General features: G+C 34.3%; 1 protein-coding gene and 1 long non-coding RNA gene across 2 annotated transcripts; one reads left to right on the forward strand and one right to left on the reverse strand.

The window, feature by feature from the left end:
* Positions 1-16,714: 16,714 nt before the first annotated feature.
* Positions 16,715-18,590, forward strand: LOC147071399 (uncharacterized). Its single transcript, XR_015070788.1, has 2 exons — positions 16,715-17,158; positions 18,044-18,590. It is a non-coding gene; the product is annotated as an uncharacterized LOC147071399 (long non-coding RNA).
* LOC147071400 (uncharacterized) lies at positions 17,627-19,896 on the reverse strand. Its single transcript, XM_085948140.1, has 3 exons — positions 19,430-19,896; positions 18,450-18,544; positions 17,627-18,009 (listed from the first exon to the last, which is right to left on the reverse strand). The coding sequence occupies exons 1-3, from the start codon at positions 19,764-19,766 to the stop codon at positions 17,662-17,664; spliced, it is 780 nt and encodes a 259-aa protein (XP_085804266.1). The 5' UTR covers positions 19,767-19,896; the 3' UTR covers positions 17,627-17,661.
* Positions 19,897-20,349: the final 453 nt, after the last annotated feature.

Raw genomic sequence — 20,349 nt, forward strand, 5'->3', positions numbered from 1 at the left:
TAAAAAATATATAAGTTTTTTAATTTTATTAATATACCATTAGATAACATACCATTTACAAAGTAGGATGATACGAGGCTCGAGTCCAACTTGAATTCATTAATAAGAATTCAATATTCTTGAGTGTTAAATCTTAAATCTTGTATTGTTTTCATTATCAAATAAACATAATAATTTAGTAATTATGATTTTGAATCAAAGTAATTTTTATTAATTCTACTTAAACTGAGTCATTTACTATGACTGTGCCCGAAACAGCTGCAAGTATAAATGAATTAACAAAAATAATTTTCTTTCAACACCATAATAATGGAATTCTACCGCGTAAATACCAGTTCAATTTATATTTTAATAACTACCTGTTCACAATATTATAAAGACGTCAATTGTGTTGCTACGTTTCAAAATCAAAGTCCACCTTTAGGTATTTTTCACTTTTTTGTGAATTGCTGAAGAACTGCTTTCTAGCATTTCTGCATTATCAAAATGTGGAATTTATTAATTTTAAATATTCTATACTCGAAATAATATAAACTTTCACCCTTGTGACTGTGTATTTGAAAAAACAAAAAGCTGTTTTTCTCCTATTCATCTATTATGGACTTGGCTGATTTTGAAATCTAGCGACACTCATAGCTAAATTTAACTTAATTTCAATTTCAATTACTATTTATTTATTTTACATATTGTGGACATTATAAATTATAAGTTTAAAACGTTCACAACATGACATTTTTACGCATTACATTTCATCGAACAGTATTTCGCCGATCGACAATTTGTACAATTTCAAGACAGTGGTATTTCAAGTAGATTAAAATATAAATTAATAATTATGGTAGGTATTAAAAATACTTAGTTACTTATCTCTACTTTTAAACATTCAGAATACTTCCGGTATGCTCGTATTTATTTTTGACAATTTTATTATTACTTACTTACAATAATTATCAGCGGCGATTTTCTTTGACGCAAATAACGCAACTGATTCGTCAAAAAAATGAATAAAGGGGGCCTCGAAACTGTTCAAATCCGCCATTAAATTGTCAAATCAAAACAAAATATGCTAAATTTGTTATAAAAAGATTTTTTATTAATAATTTTGATCTGAATTTCACAGAACAATCATTTTACCATTCAACAATGTTAAAATCAGTGACGTCACAGAACATGCATTGCTAAGAGACAACATTTGAATGCATTATATTATTTATTTATATAATTATATTTTTTTTCGGACGTCAGGTTTTTGCGTCGGGCTTTGGACAGACGTATTCAAATTTTAATATTTCAATCTAATTGGAACACCACTGACAACTTCGTTTTCAAATAAATGATATATCGTTGAAATGACTGTTCAGCAAAACTCCCATTCGTAGCAGGTACAAATAAATGCTTTTGAAAAGATTGTGAGTTCCCTGAGTTTACCGGACACATTTCTTAGGCCCGTTTCAGACGGGACACCGGTGTCGCGTTCGATATAATATTATAGCAGGCCTTTGTATTCGAATAAAGGGGTTTTTGTATTATGTTTATGAATGCCCCAGAGCTAATGAGTCAACGCGAAAATTCGCGATATAAATTAGAACATAAAACTGACTGCGGTAATAAAAACTAGTGTATCGGCGGCTTGAGAATGTAACGGCCGACGGAAACGTGTACCGGACACGCGTTGACGGGGCGTTCATAAACATAATACAAAGGCCCCTTTATTCGAATACAAAGGCCTTCTATATTATATCGAGCGCGACACCGGTGTACCGTCCAGTGCTCGAAATATAAAATCTTACGAACCGGAGCGCTGAATAATCATTCAAAAATATCAAATTATATTAAATATTTTTCGGATATCATAAGGGCAATATGCCTAATAATCAGGGTTTCATTTATACTTGAAGGGGCTCTGCGCTATTAACCCCCCCCCCCCCAATATAACATTAAAGTGTAGTTTTTTTTTTTTAATGGGTACATATTCATTTTTGCAAAATCACTTATTTTTCGTCAATTTTCTTAGAATTGGGCTCTTATCTTCAAAATTCTAGAAGCTCGTACATTTGTGTATTCCTTCGCTGCAAGGTTCTTTTGTGATTTCAAATTATTTTTCAAGTTCCGGAGACCTACTAATTTAAGATCCTGGGCCTGTAGCCCCTTTAGCCCTTTTTGTAAACACATCCGAAGTCCGAACACCCTATATTATATTATAGACCTTGTAGGACTAATCATTTATAAATAATATATATTTTGTCAGCGCCGCAGGCGAATTTTTTTCCCACCAGTTCTTACAACTTTAAAAACTACATACCTATATGCAATATTATCTCAATAACATGAAACGGAACGCAATTTTCAAAGAAGCCACGAGCCGGAACGTTATCTTTTAGAATTTCACGAATAGGAACGGCGCTCCGGTGCGTTTCGGTCTATTTCGAGCCCTGGTACCGTCTGAAACGGGCCTTATACTTAATCGACATGTCGTTTATTTTTATGGTAATATCTTCTTGATAATACTGTTACAACTAAAACATCTATCGACTAAAAAACAACTTTAAGAATGTAATATAATTCCTGTTATCATGTTGTTGTCTTACATTAAATTTATGTTAGTTTGTTACCTTTCTTTGTTTTTACGAGTGATAAAAATCTATCATCGCAATATGCATGGCTTCACATTTTTAATTATTTTTAGTGCGGATGCACCGGCCACCAATTCCGTTGGCTGTGCGCCTCTCGAATTTGCTTTTAAAGAGATCAACGGACAGTAAACATTTACTTGAGTAAGTAGATTAATGAATATTTTAATCTACCAAATCTCATTCCATATGTACAATCAAAACACACTAATGTGTGGATTATGCTAACAATCTTCGTATATGCACACACTTATTTTATTTTGGTATATTTTAGTGAAATGATAAATAATTAAAATCGTTGACCGAAATAAAATTGATATTAATTTATTCCGTTCCAGAAAATATGTAATATATTATTAATTTAATAAATATTAAATTCACATTTTCACTATTTTTTTTCTATTAATCATAACTTAAATCTCATTTATATTTTTCTACCGACAAAGTGTAAAAGGAAATCTCTAAAAAAAATCTCTGAAATGATAAAGAAATACGTACCTATCTATATTCAATGAAATTGACTGTGGAAGACGATATATTTTAATTAAGTAAAGATTTTTTTGTTTTAATTAGTTTACTTTATGGTTGCTGCATTATTCAGGATTGTACCTAATTCATTCAATTGGCAGTAAATTTGGATTACTTTCAATTATAGAAGAAATACTCCAATGAGTGTTCTTATACTTTATAATATAATATATAGGTACTGGTAAAACAGAGTTGTCAATATAAAATATGTATTGTTTTGAAGTATCGAGGAGATTATTAATTCGTGTCAAAAATTGCTCGGAAACGGTTATATCGAAATTTTGAAGATTTTAAATCTGTTTTTAATAAATAAATTAGTATTTTACTAAATATGTTTTGCCAGGTCTAAATGACCAATTTTTTCCGTATAAATTATATTTTTAAAACGAAATAAATGTTGTATGTATCTAATAAATATTATATAATTCTGTAAAATAGTAAATCATTGATGTTTATAATTTCGTTAATAAGAGACTTTTGGATATCAATAGATCATTATTATTTATCTAAGTTTGCTTAAAGCTCACAAAAATATGTATAAATAAGTATCATGGCAATCAATTTGTTGTTTAAAATGGTAGGTATTTTACAACACAATAAAAAAACAAAATAACGTTAATAAATATTTATTTAAAGCACAATTTTTATAAAGCACTATATTATTAATTTACAAATAGAAAATTCTGACTAGATTTCACGATCGTCGATTCACTTTTGACATTTCGATTTTTTGACAGTGTGGGGATCTGAAGGCGCAATTGGGTAATCGTCATTCTCGTATCCGATAGTATGGCCGTTCGACAGGTAACCATTTGACAATTCGTTATTAGAATATCCAGTAGTGTGACCATTCGACAAACCTCCACTTGAAACATCATTCTCGGAGAAACGATTCGAGTTTTCGTCTGTGGAATAATGCGTGTTTGATGTCTTCTGATTGGCATGCTCATAGCCAGAACTTTCACTAGAATGACCGAACCCGGAATAACCACCACTGACATTATTATTTTCATTTGCACTACTGTGGTCAAAATAGGTATTGTCATTTGAATTTATTCCACCAATAAAACTGTTATCGTTGCCATAGAAACCACTTGACACTTCGTCTATTGGGTAATTTCTTGACGGGACATATTGAGAATATCCATTGAAGTATTCGGTATCAGAGTGCTCAATATCGTGGGCAGTTCCAGTTGTTTTTATACTTGAATGTCCACTCGAAGGAATGTCTACATAGCCACTAAAAATGCCACTATCAGTGGCATGTGAGTTGTCATAACTATTACTAGAAGTGTCGTGACTTGAAACGGCATTAGATAAACGTTTTGACTTTTGATTACCGAAGGATTCTAAATATTCATTTGATTCTTTGTTACTGGAGTGCGAATTGGAAGAGCCATCTCCAGAATATTCACTAGATAAATTATTATCATAGAAACCGCCAAAGTTTCCTTGGCCAGAATATTCACTGAAATCGGATGCACCCTTGTGAGAGTGTCCATTATTGGAAGTATGCTCAGAAAGTCCGGGATATCCACCAAATGATTCATGTCCTATAAATCCGCTATTATCGGAATGTCCGTTATATCCTGAAAATCCACTACCTTTCCCGTTGAATCCAGAATTAGAGCTATGACTTCCGCTTAATTGTGACAGTCCAATAGATAAACCTTTACTGGGATATCCTCTAATTGAACCATGCCCTAAATATCCTCCTAATATATTATTCCCAGAATTTCCACTAAAACCCGCGAATTCATTAGTAGTTCCTTTACCGGTATATCCACTGGTAGAACTATGTCCATTTGATAAACTATTATCAGAAAATCCATTAAATTCTGAATATCCACTAGATATGCCTTTACCACCGTACCCACCAGTAGATTTGTGACCTGAGAATACACTAGCTAAATTTTTATCAGAATTTCCTGAAAACCCATGTATTTTACCCGTAAATCCACCAGTAGAATCATGTCCCAAATACCCACTTTGTAAAGCATTATCAGTATGTCCGCTGTATCCTGAAAACCCGCTAGATAAATCTTTACCAAAATGTCCACCGGTAGATGACCCATGGCCTAAATAGCCACTAGATATACTGTTATCCGAGTATCCGCTAGATGCTTCGTGTCCTAAATATTCATTTGAGATATGAGTATTAGGATATCTATATCCTGATCCATTTTTAATGAATTGGTATGAAGTGCTTTTATGAGAATTTGGTTTTGTATTAGTATGATGTATATTTCCACCTTTGATAGTATTACCAGAGAACCCACCAGGTGTATCATGTCCAACATGTGAACCAGATACACTGTTGGATGTTCCGTGTCCAGAATACCCACTAGACGTTTCATGTTCTAAATTTCCACCATAATTACTAGCGTATTGTCCTAATGAAGTGTGCTTAATATCATCCTGGTTCTTTCCAAAATACTTAGAATGCCCTAATGAAGATATGTGACTTCCACTGGCAATGTTTTTAATAGCATTATTGAAATTTCCAAAGTATTTATTAGAGTTACTTCCTCCAGAAAATCCACTCAAATCATCACCACTACTCATATGAAAAACAGGACCTTCATACTCAGAATAACCAACGGGTCCACCTTTACCGTAATATTTTCCTGAACTTCCAATGTAACCAATTGCACCATCATTATGTTTAAATTTATTCGAAGATCCATGGGTTGAACGTAAACCACTGTTTCCAAAAGATGATTCAGATTTAAAATGACTATGTCCAGAGCTGTGGTCGGCTTCGTGATTTGATTTATAATTACTGTGATGATCAGCAACGTTAATATAAACCGGCACTTTCTTTTCTACAATGACCGGTTTCGGTACGTTTACCGGATAAGGCCTGTCAATTAAAACCGGATAAGGTTTTGGCACATTTACTAGAACTTTTTTCACCACTGGAACTTTGTATGGAACTTTCACAGGGTAATACACCTTTCTGAGTACTTTATAAAACACGGGTTTCTCTACAGCGATTGGTACTGACTTGTGGATATGAACCGGGTGACGTTTCTTGATGATTGAAAATCTCACTGGAGGAGGCACTTTTCTGGTTACAGACACTGGATAAGAATGAGCTTCTCTTACGATTTTAGTAATAGGTTTGTGGTATGTACTAAAACCAGAGTTTGATGGTCTATGTGAGGAGTAGTCGTAGTTGCTAGCATAATGCTGGTGGTTTTGCAAACATGGTGGAATATCATGGCTTTCTTCGTATGCATCGGCAATAAGGATACATGTAGTAATGACCAATGCCAGAAAAATTATCTGAAATAAAAAAAAAAGAAATATAGTATTAAACATTATTGTTAAGTATTATATATAAGAAAAACTGTGATATTCGTTGAGATTGTTTTGGAAATTTGATATATTGATGATTTCAATGCAATATTCTGATATCTAAGTATTTTTTGAATAAAAAAATAGTTTATTTCATTATTAGCACGTGCAAGTACGTTATAACACACATTTGGAGAGATCCTGACACCAGTTAGTTAATACGGTTAATATTTTGATTTAAAAATACAAAAGCCGATTGTCAAATGAATAACGCAATTTTAAAAGTGTTTTAGTAAGAATTGTAAGAACCGCAAGTTATGGGTGCGATTCCCAGAGGGCGCGGGTTCGAACTTCTTGGGTGTAGTATTTTTTCCAAAAAGTTTTTTTGTCACATGTGCTTTCAAGTTGTGTATATTGATATCTTTATTAACATCGCATATGTTGATAACCGTTAGTGTACGTCCTGAGTGGCAGCGTTCGGCGCAGCATTGAGCGTTTTGCGCAACTCAAACGTATAACCGTATAAATGTATAACCAAAAAAAGACATTGTCTACTAACATTTTCCCACACGGTTATACGTTTGAGTTGCGCAAAACGCTCAACGCTGCGCCGAACGCAGGCACTGAGGCCTCACACTCATAGTACAATGCGTGAGGCACTGGCTTTCATACTGGAAGTTCTAGTTTTGATTCTCGGTGAGGCCGCAATACATTATGTGATTTTCTTAAACCTGTGTATTTCTGTGTTATGTTTCACGAATTTTATTTAGCCTCATGGCCTTTTGTAGTGTTTAAAAATATATTTCGTTGGCTTGCATCAAAGGGTCATCAAATTCAAAAATCAAACAAAAACTTAATAGTATATATTAAGCAACACATATATTTGTTTAATATAATATATCTGTATATATTTATAGGTATTAAATTGATGTAACCTAGACATATACGATTTTATGAAGGGGGGCTTTAATTAGTTGATTATCATCAACACTTACACATTAATAAATCTAAAATTTTATATAATGCCTATTCCAGGCAAAAATACGTTTGTGCATAAACATCTGTCCATGCATTAACGTTAGCTTGAAACAAACATGAGTTTTTACACTTAAACATACACTTTCAGGTATCAAATTAAATGTACTTTTTAATAGTCTACATTCTACGACACCAAGAGTTGCCACTTCTGATGAAACACTAAAAATCCCATTAAGGGCTCAGACACAACACTGCAGTTAGCTTGTCTTGACGCAGGTCTAACTTAATTCCAGATGCATCTGATCAGTATCTCCAATTGGATAAAAAAAAATACAATTGGATATTCTGATCGGATGCATTTAGAATCAAGTAAGTCCTGCGTTGACGCACTCAAACTACAGTGTCCTAATTATGTCTGAGCCCTAACATAAACCCACATGCATTGTGTCATTATATTTGTAGAATATGTTTTTTAACCGCGGCGGAATTCAAAAAAACTAACATAATATGACGTAGCAAAACATTAAAATTTTTGTAACGAGTTTTTATAAAATGTAGATTTATTTACACAAATATGTATATTGGTAATAAATTCATCATAATACAACGATAAGTTTAGATTTTATTTTAAAATCGACGTAAATTAAAAACACTGTATAAAACATTTTAAACAATGATATTCAACGTCTTAAAACAAAACATAGTTATTAAAATGCCTAAGTACAGTTATCATAAATTAAACTTGACCTTCTAGTTATTTTTTCGAGCATGAAAAACTGCGATGACCACCTTATATTCATTTCAAATAATACTTGTATTCGTTTATCAAATTGGGTTAAACATTAATAATTTTATTTGGTTCTATACGTTTATCCTGGATACAGCGTCAAACACATTTTTAAAATAACCGATATACTAAATTATTTGTTTGGGTTAGTTTATGTTAGGTTAAGTTAGCTTAGGTTAGGTTAGGTTATCCTAACAAATAATCAAGTATATCGGCTATTTTCAAAATGTGTTTGCCGCTGTATCCAGGATAACCGACTTGTACCTTTTATTTTGTTTAAATAAGTAATTAAATATGACCATATTATTATCCCTATCTAAAACGTTTAAAAAGTTAAATTCAAAACCAAGTATTATATTTTTTTTTCAAATATACATTTACAAAAAAAAAACTTAATCCTCAGTCATCCTTTTTAGTTAGCCGTTATGCACAAACATAATATTATACTCAAGTTTAAAATAAATAAGATTTGTTTATTTACATACCTTAAATTTCATAATTACTTCAGGAGTAAATAAATGTCTTGATGTTGTGGTGTCAAACTTCAGTGTTGATTTTAGATTCTGTGTGTGTGCATTTTATAACAATAGGCAGCCATTTCTCCTCTCTATATTTAACACGTTGAATCCGAAACAAAGTAATTAACGTACAAAATACTTTTATTAACTATCACAATAAAATTATTACTATTATATTATACTTCTTCATTCCAATAATATATTATACATTTTGAGAAAAGTATGTATCAAAAAAAAATAATATTGTAAAATTTTAAGTAACTGCCTACATAAAGTACCACACTCAATTTATTTTAATCACTGAACCTTTTATATTACCTACATCATTTTCGATGCAAAATTCGGTTCTATACGTTTATCCTGGATACAGCGGCAAATACATTTTGTAAACAGCCGATTTACTGGATTATTTGTTTGTTTGGGTTAGTTTAAATTAGTTTAAGTTAGGTTAGGTTAGGTTATCCTAACAAATAATCCAGTATATCGGCTATTTTAAAAATGTGTTTGCCGCTGTATGCAGGATAACCGACTGAATTATTTTTCTCCATAATTGGATAATTATTATGTTTTTGTATTGTAATAATTTCCTGCCGTTTTGTTTTTTATGTTTTCGTATACTTAATTTTATTATACCAACTGTTTTTTTGCTGATTTTTTAAATATGTTTTATTGTGTCCACCTGCTAACATAATAATCATCAATATCGTATACCTACTTATTAAAATGGCATTGAGTGATTGTAATAATAAAAAAAATCATAATACAAAACCAGGACCGTGTGGCGATTGCCCATATTATATTCACGTAATATAATTTAAAAAATGTGTAGCTCTAGTTGTTGACTTTCAATAACATGATAAAATTATCAGAACCACTTCGTATAATGCAATACAAAGTTTGAATTGTATTTACCTTCTTCAATCCCCTTATCAAAATAATATCTTACAAAACCAGCAACTCTCGTGGAATCCCTAATTTTATCTTGTGGAACCCATTTAGGAAACACTGCGTTAGGCGTATATTGTGGGCACTATATTATTTCTATCGTGGCAATTGAAAAAAGCTTAATTGAAATCAGTAGGTACCTGTTATAATATAACATTTCAGATAATTGTGATAAACAATAAATTTCTTTCATTTTCGATCAAAATATAATATAAGTAAACATTGTTTTTGATAATGATCTCTTTAACTCATTCGCTGCTGACTAGATAATGATTTTTTTAATTACCACCTTTAAAATGCACGTTAATTACATCTGGGTGTCAACTCGTGGCCCGTGGAGCAGTGAGAAAATAAAATTAATATCAAATGCTGCCGCTAGATATGCTAATTTCGAAAATTGAGATTCGATATTAGCTCAAGATTTTAAAAAGCACCGTGTGCTTTTTGCTGCATTTGCAACGCCATTCTCCGTAGATGTGAATTTATTACCGGGAGATTTACAAATGGAACATTGTGAAATATGTTGTGATGAACAGTTAAAGGAGAAATTCCATCAGGTTGGTTTGGAAGAGTTTTACAAAACGTTTATTTGGATAAGGAGAAATTTCCTACATTTTACAAACATGTTCTAATGATGACTTCGCTATTTGGAAACACTTACACGTGTGAACAGCTTTTTAGTCGGATGAAGCATATCAAATCCCGAGTGAGAACACGAATCAATGATGTGCATTTGGAAAACTGTTTGCGTGTAGGAACAACCTCATTCGATATCGATCTTGATGCACTTAGTTCTGCCACACAAAATCAAACTTCTCACTAAAATTTATTATTTTTATATTATTTTGTTTATTTTTTATTATTTAAAAAAGTCTAATCTAATAAATATGTTTGATTCTCATGTTTGTTTTATTTTATTTCCTAAAATATAATATATATTTCTTTTTTGTTTTGTATAATAAAAAAATCGGTTGTACGGCCCGGTAGGAAATCTCATTTTTAGAATCTGGCCCGGCTGCTGAAAAGGTTGGCCACCCATGATTTATGTATACATCATTTGACATATATTTTGGAAAAAAAATAGATGGGTAGGCATATTATGATGGTGGCCAATAACTGATTCCAAAATACGTCGATTTTCCTTTATCGGCCGGCCTGGCTTATAATAGAATATGTGACTAATTAGTAAAGTATTACATTAATTTTTATTAGTTGAATAGTATTTTAACAGTATTATTAATCATCTTTGTTTTTATTATATTTCTCCGACATTCGTAGATAAATGTTGGCCACCTGGCCCATATATAAATAAAAACATTTAAAAAAATCGGTTAGGTACATGTTCAAACACGTCCGTTAACATGATCTTACTCCCTACTTCATTTATCGTTTGTCAATTTATGGCTACGGCCGTATGTTGTAGCTTAGCCACTGGGAAATGCCAATAGAAATGGCGTATTTCAAAAAAACACTACCTTATTCTTAGGTCAATAATTATTATAAAGCAAACATTATTCGTAAAATATTTATCGCATTTAAATGGTCAAAGACATAGCTTAAATTCAGTATCTTTAAAATATCTTTAAATGTGTAAATCTTGCCCATTTTTTGAATAATAAAATGCCTACTTCTTGTCAAATTTGGGATCACAGAGATTATCAATATAATTTTTTATTGTAAATATTTCACTATAATAATGTCAACATAAATTTTACTAATAGTTTTATATATACTTTTAAAAATTAATAAATATAAAAAATCTTAACACCACTTCACATGGACGTACTAAAATATGACTATATTCTAAAACATTAGAGCGAGAGGTTTAAAAGAATACTATTTTATGTAATAAAAATACTTTATGTAGTCGTCAAATCTTTAAAATAAATATAAAAGATAATAAGGCTTCAAAATAATGTAAATAGATTATCTACAACGTTTAAGGAATGTCCAGGATCATGCTTTGAAAATAGCATAAAAGCTCCATTTTGATGTACGCTGAACATGTGGGCCGTTAAGTAATATGTTACGTATGTCTACTAAAATGACAATAAAGTTGCATTAAGTACTTGATTGAACACTTAATAATGATGTGTGATCATAATATTACATAAACTATTTTTTAATTTTTGTTTAAATAGTGTTATTACAGCAATTTTGGAGTGGCCAATAATTGCATCTTTTGGTGGCCAATAATTGAAAAAAGTGGCCAATAATTGTAGATCTCTGCATTTTTTGATTATTTTTTTATGATATAAAATATATTCTTTTAAATGTTTTGATAATTGATTATTATAAACAAATAAACAATTTAACAAATTATATATTTTTATTTCACCTTCCTAATGATATGTGTCCACAAAAAATTAACAAGGTTGAAAAAATCCTTAACTGGCCAATAATTGTAGCTCTTACCCTACTGTTATGCGTATGAATGCAGACGCCGATCGAAGTGTGCTGAAATGGGGTATGTTTAATTGAGAGCAAATGTTGCTTTGAGTTAAAAGGGGGTTATAGCTCGATTACCATAAATGCCAAATCGGATATTAAATTTTGCTGAAAAAGCTAGAAGCTATGATGTCTTCTTAGTAAAGAAAACTTTGTGCATTTAAAAATATAATATATATCTTAGTAATTCAGCCAATTGCATTCATATATTTATTAGTAGTCGTCAAATCATTATCACTTAAGAATGGTTACTGTAACAAGTCTCAAACGTTGATAAAAGAAAGACGAAGAACAGTACGATAACCCTGAAATTTAATATAATAATAAACAACCGTGAAAATATGAAATAATTTATTATTAGCAATAAAAATGAAATAAAATGATTCGTTGAAGTTATAGACGCTTTACTTATTGGTGTAATTACGTTTTCAGGTTTCCGAGTGTTACATCATTATACAAAGCTGCGCATCCTCGCTTTATCATCGTTAATTAAAAGCCGTGCAAAAGTAAATGACGTTTGTGATAATTTAAAAAAAAATTAGTTATTTTCAAATCGAGAGCAATGGAATATTTTGTGGAGATTTTAATAAAACTAAATAATACGATTTAATTTGCTTGTATTCTAGAAACATCTGAATTTGTCAAAACATTCTTTCGTACAGTTTCTGCCAAAATTAACATACGAGTACACCACAATAACAGATTAAGTTTTTATTATATTTGACGTGTGCATTATTACGGTAATTATTTTTTAATTTAAAAGTCCTTATATGATGAATGTTTAAATATTGTTGTATAGCTATTAAAACCTCCGATGTGACAAGATTGAAATTTCATTGAAAATACATAATTTTGAAATTTTTTTTTTTTCTAGATGCCTTTATGGATACCTCGCATTTACTATCGAGGTTTCTTAAGGACTTTGGCACGCAAACTACTCTACTTGATGCTAGTCAAATGAAAATTGTGCCGGCTGAGAGAATATGCCGTATTGAAAACTGTTCTTCTACACGCATCGGGTATTGCTAATTTGAATTCGGCCAGGGCCTATGAAACCGCCTTGCAAAAACCCTGGAAAATTCTTAGTAGCGCAAGGCGGAGGTGATTCTGATGAATATTTTGTCGTATTCATTGGGAACTGAGGACTGCGATTTGTAGTCGAGTTTTTTCCCGTGGTAAAAGAAATGTCGCATAGGACTGATATTCTAAGTATATACTTATCCTATCTTATATGATTGCAGTCACTGGATCTGAAAGGCATGAATCATCTTTACATGTCACCATTTATTATTTTTATTCTTTTTATTACATCAATACAGAAATTAAAAAGTGCATCTCTTCCGGCCTCGTTTGCCATGGTCCCCGGAAGGTCTCGAATGTCCGCATCTGCCATCTGTAATAAAAAGTTCAGGTTGTGCCGCTCCTTGCTAAAGATTTGACAATCTAGGAGTAAATGTAAGACGTCCTGGTCGCTTCCGTCGTCGCATGGACACTTTCCATCAGATGTTATTTTAAACCGGTGCAGGTATGCTCGCATGACTCCGTGACCTGTAAGAATCTGAGTCATCTCAAAACACAACCACTTATGCACCCTGACGTCTCGTGCTGCTAAAATTGAAGGTAAAAACTTTCGGGTCAACTCCCCTGTCGATGAGTTTATGTATCGTGAGTTCCATTCGTTTTTCACCATATCTGAAATTGTAATTTTCGCGTAGCTCAGAGGAAATTTGTCATAAGCTATCGCGGTCTTGGGTTCAGAGGCACCATGCCGAGCCAATTTGTCAGCTCTTTCATTTCCTTCTATCCCGGTGTGTCCCCTTATCCACTTGAAGTGCACCTCGGGGTGGCGCCGTCTCAGTAGAGCGGACTCGCTATGAATAGAAAAGACAATCGGATTAGTAGACAAGGGATCTACAATTGCTTTGATTGAGCTTTTGGAGTGCGAATAAATACAAATACTATGGTTTTCGGTGAGCTTTCGCTGGATTGGATCTGAGCCTGCACACTCCAGAGCGCATTGGATGGCATAGAGTTCGGCCTGCATTACCATATAATAGCTGGCAAGGCGGTACTTACGAGCCGCTATCTCACCGCCATTAATGTATGCCACAAACCCTGCACCAGTACCGCCATCAATTTTGCTCCCATCCGTGAAAATCGGCATGTTATTGCATTCGTTGCTTTCCAACGTTGCAGGATAAGAAACCACTTCAGAAAATAGTCTAGCCGGGTGTGGCAGCCTTCTATAGTCCACCGATTTTTCGTAAAGCCTGTCGTCAGGCAGAAAACCTGCGAGGCCCTCCTCGCCCTTCTTAGCTCTGTAAATGAGAGCGATTTGTTTTAAACGTAAATCTAGAGGCATAAGTCCTGCTAGAGCTTGCGTTGAATTGAGCGAAGCCGTTCGGTAAGCTCTGCATATTCGTATCGCTAGTGCTCGCTGAACCGTATTGAGTTTTTTTGCTATGTTTTTCCGTTTGGCAGCTTGATGCCATATGCTGGCCGCATACGTGATCATAGGCTCAATAGCACAAGTGTAGAGAATTCGAAGAGCTTCAGAAGATACACCCCATGTGGGTTTGGCCATTCTTGCTAGTTTGAGCGAAGTCGCCGCTGCTCTTTTGCAGATGCTGTCCGCATGCTTTGACCAATTTAGTTTGTCATCGATTACAACCCCTAAAAGTTTAAAATCCCTAGAAAAAGATAGACGTTGCCCATTCATCACCAGCGAAGGCGGAGAGACGCGCCTCCTAGTAAAGAATAAGGCCTTCGTTTTCTCCGCGGAGAAAGACAGTTTAACCTTCTTCCCCAGGCCTCGACGCTCTCCAGCACGCTGTTAGTCATAGTTTCTAGAGAACCAAGTTCTTTGGATTCCATAATCAGCAATACATCATCAGCAAAGGCCTGTGCGTGTACACCTTCAGGAAACGGCATAGAGAGAAGATCGTCGAGAACTATGTTCCACAGTACAGGGCCGCAAGACGAACCTTGTATGCATCCCTTTGATGTCTCTTTGGTAGCAGATGCTCCAGCATATTCGACGAAGACTTCTCGGTCGGATAGATAGTTTTTGATGAGCCTGAAAATGTTAGCAGGACAATTTTTAGATTTCAACTGTTGAAGAAGATATGGCCACCATGCGTTGTCAAACGCGCCTTTGATATCAAGAGATACCGCCACTACGAGCTGACTATCGCGGTTAGCCCCCCTGATTCTATCAATTGCTGCATGAAGCGCGTCTTCAGTACTCTTTTGAGGGGTGAAACCGTACTGGTATTCGCTGAGCAGATGTTTAGTCTGAAGTTTCCAGGAAACTCGATTAATAAATAATTTTTTTAATAACCCGAACACGGGCAGCAATCCGATAGGCCGATATGACGAGACGTTAGCGTAGTCGTCCTTTCCCGGCTTGGGAATGACCACCACTCTAGCTACCTTCCAGATTTTTGGAAAATGACCAATTCGCAAACAAGCATTATAAAGAGCGACAACTATGCTAAGAACAGAATGAATTGAGACAGATATCCGCCGTGAAACTGTCGTGTCCCGGAGCTTTAGCTGGATTGAACAGCCTCATTGTTCTTTCGACCTCCTCAAGAGTGAAGTTCTCGTCGTCATCTTCCTCTGAAGGAATCGAGGCCGCATTTCGGATCAATGTCTGTTGCTCCGTTTCGTTTGCAATACTGTCGTCTGGAAAAAAATACGCAAGAAGAGCCTCTGCAGATTCGAGAGCCGAAGAGGTCATGCGACCGTTGATTGTCAGAGTTTCAGGCGGTTTGAACGCCTTACTTTTGAGCAATCTCTGAAGACTAGACCATACATTCTCTTTTCCCTGAGCCGAGCAATGGCTATTCCAGCTTTCTAATTTCGCTTCCTCAATCGCAGTTTCATACTTATTCTTTGCGACTTCAAAAATCTGTCGAGTGAACGGCCGTCAAACCACGCCTGAATTTCGAAATTTTGTCCTTGCTTCTCTAAAAGCCGTCTTGAGTATATTATAACCAATAGAAAAAATCTTTTTTGAAAAAAGTAAGCCACCCCGACGGAGAATCGAGCCCTGTATCTTCCGGGTTTACGCCCCATCCGTCGCATTTACCAATAAGCTACGGCGTGACATACTAATTGCGACAAATTTTAACTGTTGGTCAATTTTAATATCAACTCATCAGCGCTCTTCCAAATCAAGCTACTTTGGCAATCGATTTTTGTTTCTTAAATCAAAGTAGGTATCTTGTGAATTATTCGTTGAATAAAAGAAACAGTTAATTGAAATTTCATTGGTGAAACAAAAAACGATCATATAAGTCTCTGAATAACTTGATTTATCTACCTATATAAATAACATGTAGTGAGTATCATTATCGAGAAGTATAATACCTACGACGCGATGACTACGTATCTACGGACATTAGATGTGTTATGCCAGCGCTCCATTGGCGAGCCAAAAGTCCGACGACAATAAGTCTTCAGATTTTTCTACGTTCTGCTACTGGCCAACAGACGTTCAACGAAACGAGTATATAATTAATTTGACGAGTAAAACAGTCGACTTTGACAGCATAGATAATATACGTATATCTGACAGTTAAATCGTGATGGCGTTAAATGATACCGACGTTTTATGTTTTTTGGGTTATTGGGTGGCAGATAATGTAATAACGAAGCAAAGGGTACACAAATACTGGGTGAAACATTGGATAAGGAAACGAACGACATTATCCCACACAAATTTAATACGAGAATTGCGTTTGCAACCGAGCGATTTCCGCAATTATTTGCGAATGTCGGAGGATGTATACACAGAACTGTATAATTTGGTCTCCCCATTTATTAAAAAAAAAAATACTATGATGAGGGAAGCTATTTCTCCTCATGATAGATTATGTGCAACCCTGCGATTTTTGGCTGCCGGCGGAACATTCACTGACTTGCATTATAGAACTGCGATTGGAAGACAAACTCTGGGCAAGATAATTCCCGAAACTTGCCAAGTCATCATTGACGTTTTGAAAGGAGAATATTTCAAGGTGTGTATTATATTATACGTCATCTAATAAAGTTGGGCAAATTTACAAATATATCATTAACAAGTAGACATTGGTTGGTCTTATAAAGTGAACGTTTAGTGGATTGTTTTACCTATATAAATCATAGACGGCAACATCATAAGAATGGCAGACAAGATGCATTTGAGATAGGTATATATATAGTCACAAATAAGGCCATCGTTGACATGCTAAATATTCAATAGACCATTAGAATGTTGTACCTAGCCAGGACTCTCCATATAGGCTGTAAGCAAGCTGCTTAATTATTCCTGTTGAATGTATTGTAATACTAGTCATATTCTTCGAAAAGCAAGCATGGAATTTGATTTCTAAATGAGGCCACATAATAATATAGGTTTGCTAACATAGCTCAAATACTTACCATTTGTTGTATCGCTTAAGCTAAGGTTTATAGGCATAAAAACAAACAAAAAAACAAATATTTTTACAAGATATTTATTCATACAAAAAACATTAATTTATTATACCGGCTTTTGTACATTTTTGCTTAATATACGATAAACTGGTTGAGTATGAACAGTAGTTGCTGGCATTATTTTGTCACTTTGTCCCATAAAGGCAACTTCATGCATCAGCTTCTCGGCCAGCAATCTTTGTCCCTGTGACATCGATCGTAGTTTCATGGCCATCATTTTGCCAAAAACATCAAATTCATCTTCAGTCTTGCTTAGTTTGTCGGTGATTAATTCTAACACTTTGTTGGCGCTATCATTCGATTTTTTTCGTTTGAACGATGGGGGTTTTGGTGCTCTATTGAGATTCGACCTTGGAGTAGTCGACAACGTGGATGTTGAAGGCGAATATTCTATCTGTAAATAAAATGTTGATTATTTTTTGTTGCAGTTCCCTGATACGCACGAAGAAATGGAGACGATTGCAGAAGAATTTAATAGTAAATGGCAATTTCCAAATTGCCTGGGCGCAGTTGATGGGAAACACATTGCAATCGTGCCACCTGCAGGCGCCGGCTCCCACTTTTATAATTACAAACATTTCCACAGCATTGTTTTGATGGCGATTGCAAATGCTAATTATGAATTTATTTATGTTGATGTTGGAACAAATGGACGTATTTCTGATGGAGGCGTACTGAGAAAATCTGATTTTTTCAAACGTTTAGACGAAGGCAGATTAAAAATACCTGCACCAAAAAAATATTTTAATACTACCGGGGCTGTCACATGGCAAGAAAGTATGATAAGCAATAGATAAATTAAACCAATGTAACAATTTAGTTAAAATGTTTTACCTCAATACAATCTTCGTTGTTTAACGAGTTGGAGTAACTCTCATCAGGAGACATGTTTTCCAAATCGTCCACCATGCTGGATATTGAGCTCGATTCTGTAAAACAAAATGTAAATTGTTAAAATACAACATAATACTCAAACTTGTTTTTTATTATCTCTCCCCTAAGTACCCATTCCTTCATACGGTTAATATTGATATTGGTATAATTGGTGTAATCCAGTATATCGGGTATTTTCAAAATGTGTTTTCCGCTGTATTCCTCATAACCAAACTGTACCATTAATTTTGATTGATGATTGACGATTTATTGATTGTCTCTGAAGGAACCTAACTCGAGCGATTTTTGATTTTATGATCATTTCTTTTCTTCTTCTTTCGACCATGTCCGATCATAATATGGACCTCCACGGAGTGGAGGTTTGTATTGACAGATTTTGTTTTTACGAGAAATGGATGTCAGCCACTTGCTCAACATATTAGGTCCATACTCTGACTCATACACAAATTGAAATTCAATGTGTACTTGTCAGACCCAGGATTTGAACCTGGGACCCGACCACGACTCAATAAGCCGCGCTTCCACCGCCATGATCGTACCTATATATTATTATTTCTTACCTACCTCAGCAAAGAATAAATAATTTTATTGTGACTAGAAATGATTCATAGCTGTATGTTTTAATTGCTTAATAGTAGCTAATCTAATGCGATGTCACTTTCAGAGATACGACAATGTCATAGTCTGCACGTGTATAATAAATAGCTTTAAAGCATTCCCTCGTACCTATATATTATTATTATTTATTACCTACCTCGGCAAAGAATAAGAAATTTTATTGTGACTAGAAATGATTCATAGCTGTATGTTTTAATTGCTTAATAGTAGCTAATCTAATGCGATGTCACTTTCAGAGCTAGGTACGACAATTTCATAATCTGCACGTGTATAATAAATAGCTTTAAAGCATTCCTACGTACCTTCCATTTGGTCGTTCAAGAACTCCAAATTTTTATAGTACCACAGTTTGGGTAGATAAACTGCGTCTGTGCCGGCTCCGCTTCGATATGATGTCCTTACTTTATTTCTCTCCTTTCTGTAACCCGACCTCAATGTCTGTATTTTCTTTTTAACATCGTCGACCCTTGCCTGCGGCTCCACCTTGATTAAAATCTCCAAAAGTTCCGCATACGCCAAGGACTTGGCATCACGATTCTTGTATAGTGGGCTGGTCGTCTTCCACAACGATGGGTTGTCTTTAAAACAACTAATTAAATCTTCCAAGAAACTTTTCGAATGCACCCGTAGATCTACCATTGTTGTTATCGATGTGAGATGTCCGAACACTTTGAATGACAGTTGATGGCGCTGTCGTCCGTCGGCATAGATATAAATAATGTGACGGTAAAGCGTGGTGAACGTACGAATTTCAGCGGCTCGGCGAGTAAAATATCAAACATGTTTGAAATCCAACGAGCCTGGTCTGCGGATTAAAAAGTCCGCAGACCTGGGGTGCTCCACGCGAAAAAAAAGTCCGAAGACTGTAAATCGTCTGACTTGCGTGCCAATGGAGCGCCGGCATTACGGTTTTATTAAAATACGAAATGTTACGTTAGACGTTTCTTTAATATTAATTTTGTTTTCATTTTGGTGGTATATAATTTAAGGTTTTACTAAAGTATGCGGAATAAACGATTACTTTTCGATCCCCGGCCCTCTTGTAATATCCAAATAAACCGCTATCCAATTAACAGAGTCCGAAATGAAATGGAGTGGACCGGACGCAGCTCCGATTTGTAGAATCCTCGAAGTCGCTCCGCTCCGTATTTAAATTGCATTTTGGTACATGAATTATTAAGAAAATATTAAATTCATTTACATTACATATGTTTACCTAAGT

Source organism: Rhyacophila brunnea, unplaced genomic scaffold (genome assembly GCF_057557595.1).
Source record: "Rhyacophila brunnea isolate RB1 unplaced genomic scaffold, BYU_Rbru_1.0 scaffold_20, whole genome shotgun sequence".
NCBI classification, from domain to species: domain Eukaryota; kingdom Metazoa; phylum Arthropoda; class Insecta; order Trichoptera; family Rhyacophilidae; genus Rhyacophila; species Rhyacophila brunnea.

Coding starts and splice junctions, on each gene's coding strand:
- LOC147071400 (XM_085948140.1), bottom strand. CDS start 19,766: ATGGTAGATCTACGGGTGCATTCGAAAAGTTTCTTGGAAGATTTAATT. Junction 18,545..19,429: donor CTTGAACGACCAAATGGAAG/GTACGTAGGAAT, acceptor TTTGTTTTACAG/AATCGAGCTCAATATCCAGC. Junction 18,010..18,449: donor ACAACGAAGATTGTATTGAG/GTAAAACATTTT, acceptor TTTTATTTACAG/ATAGAATATTCGCCTTCAAC.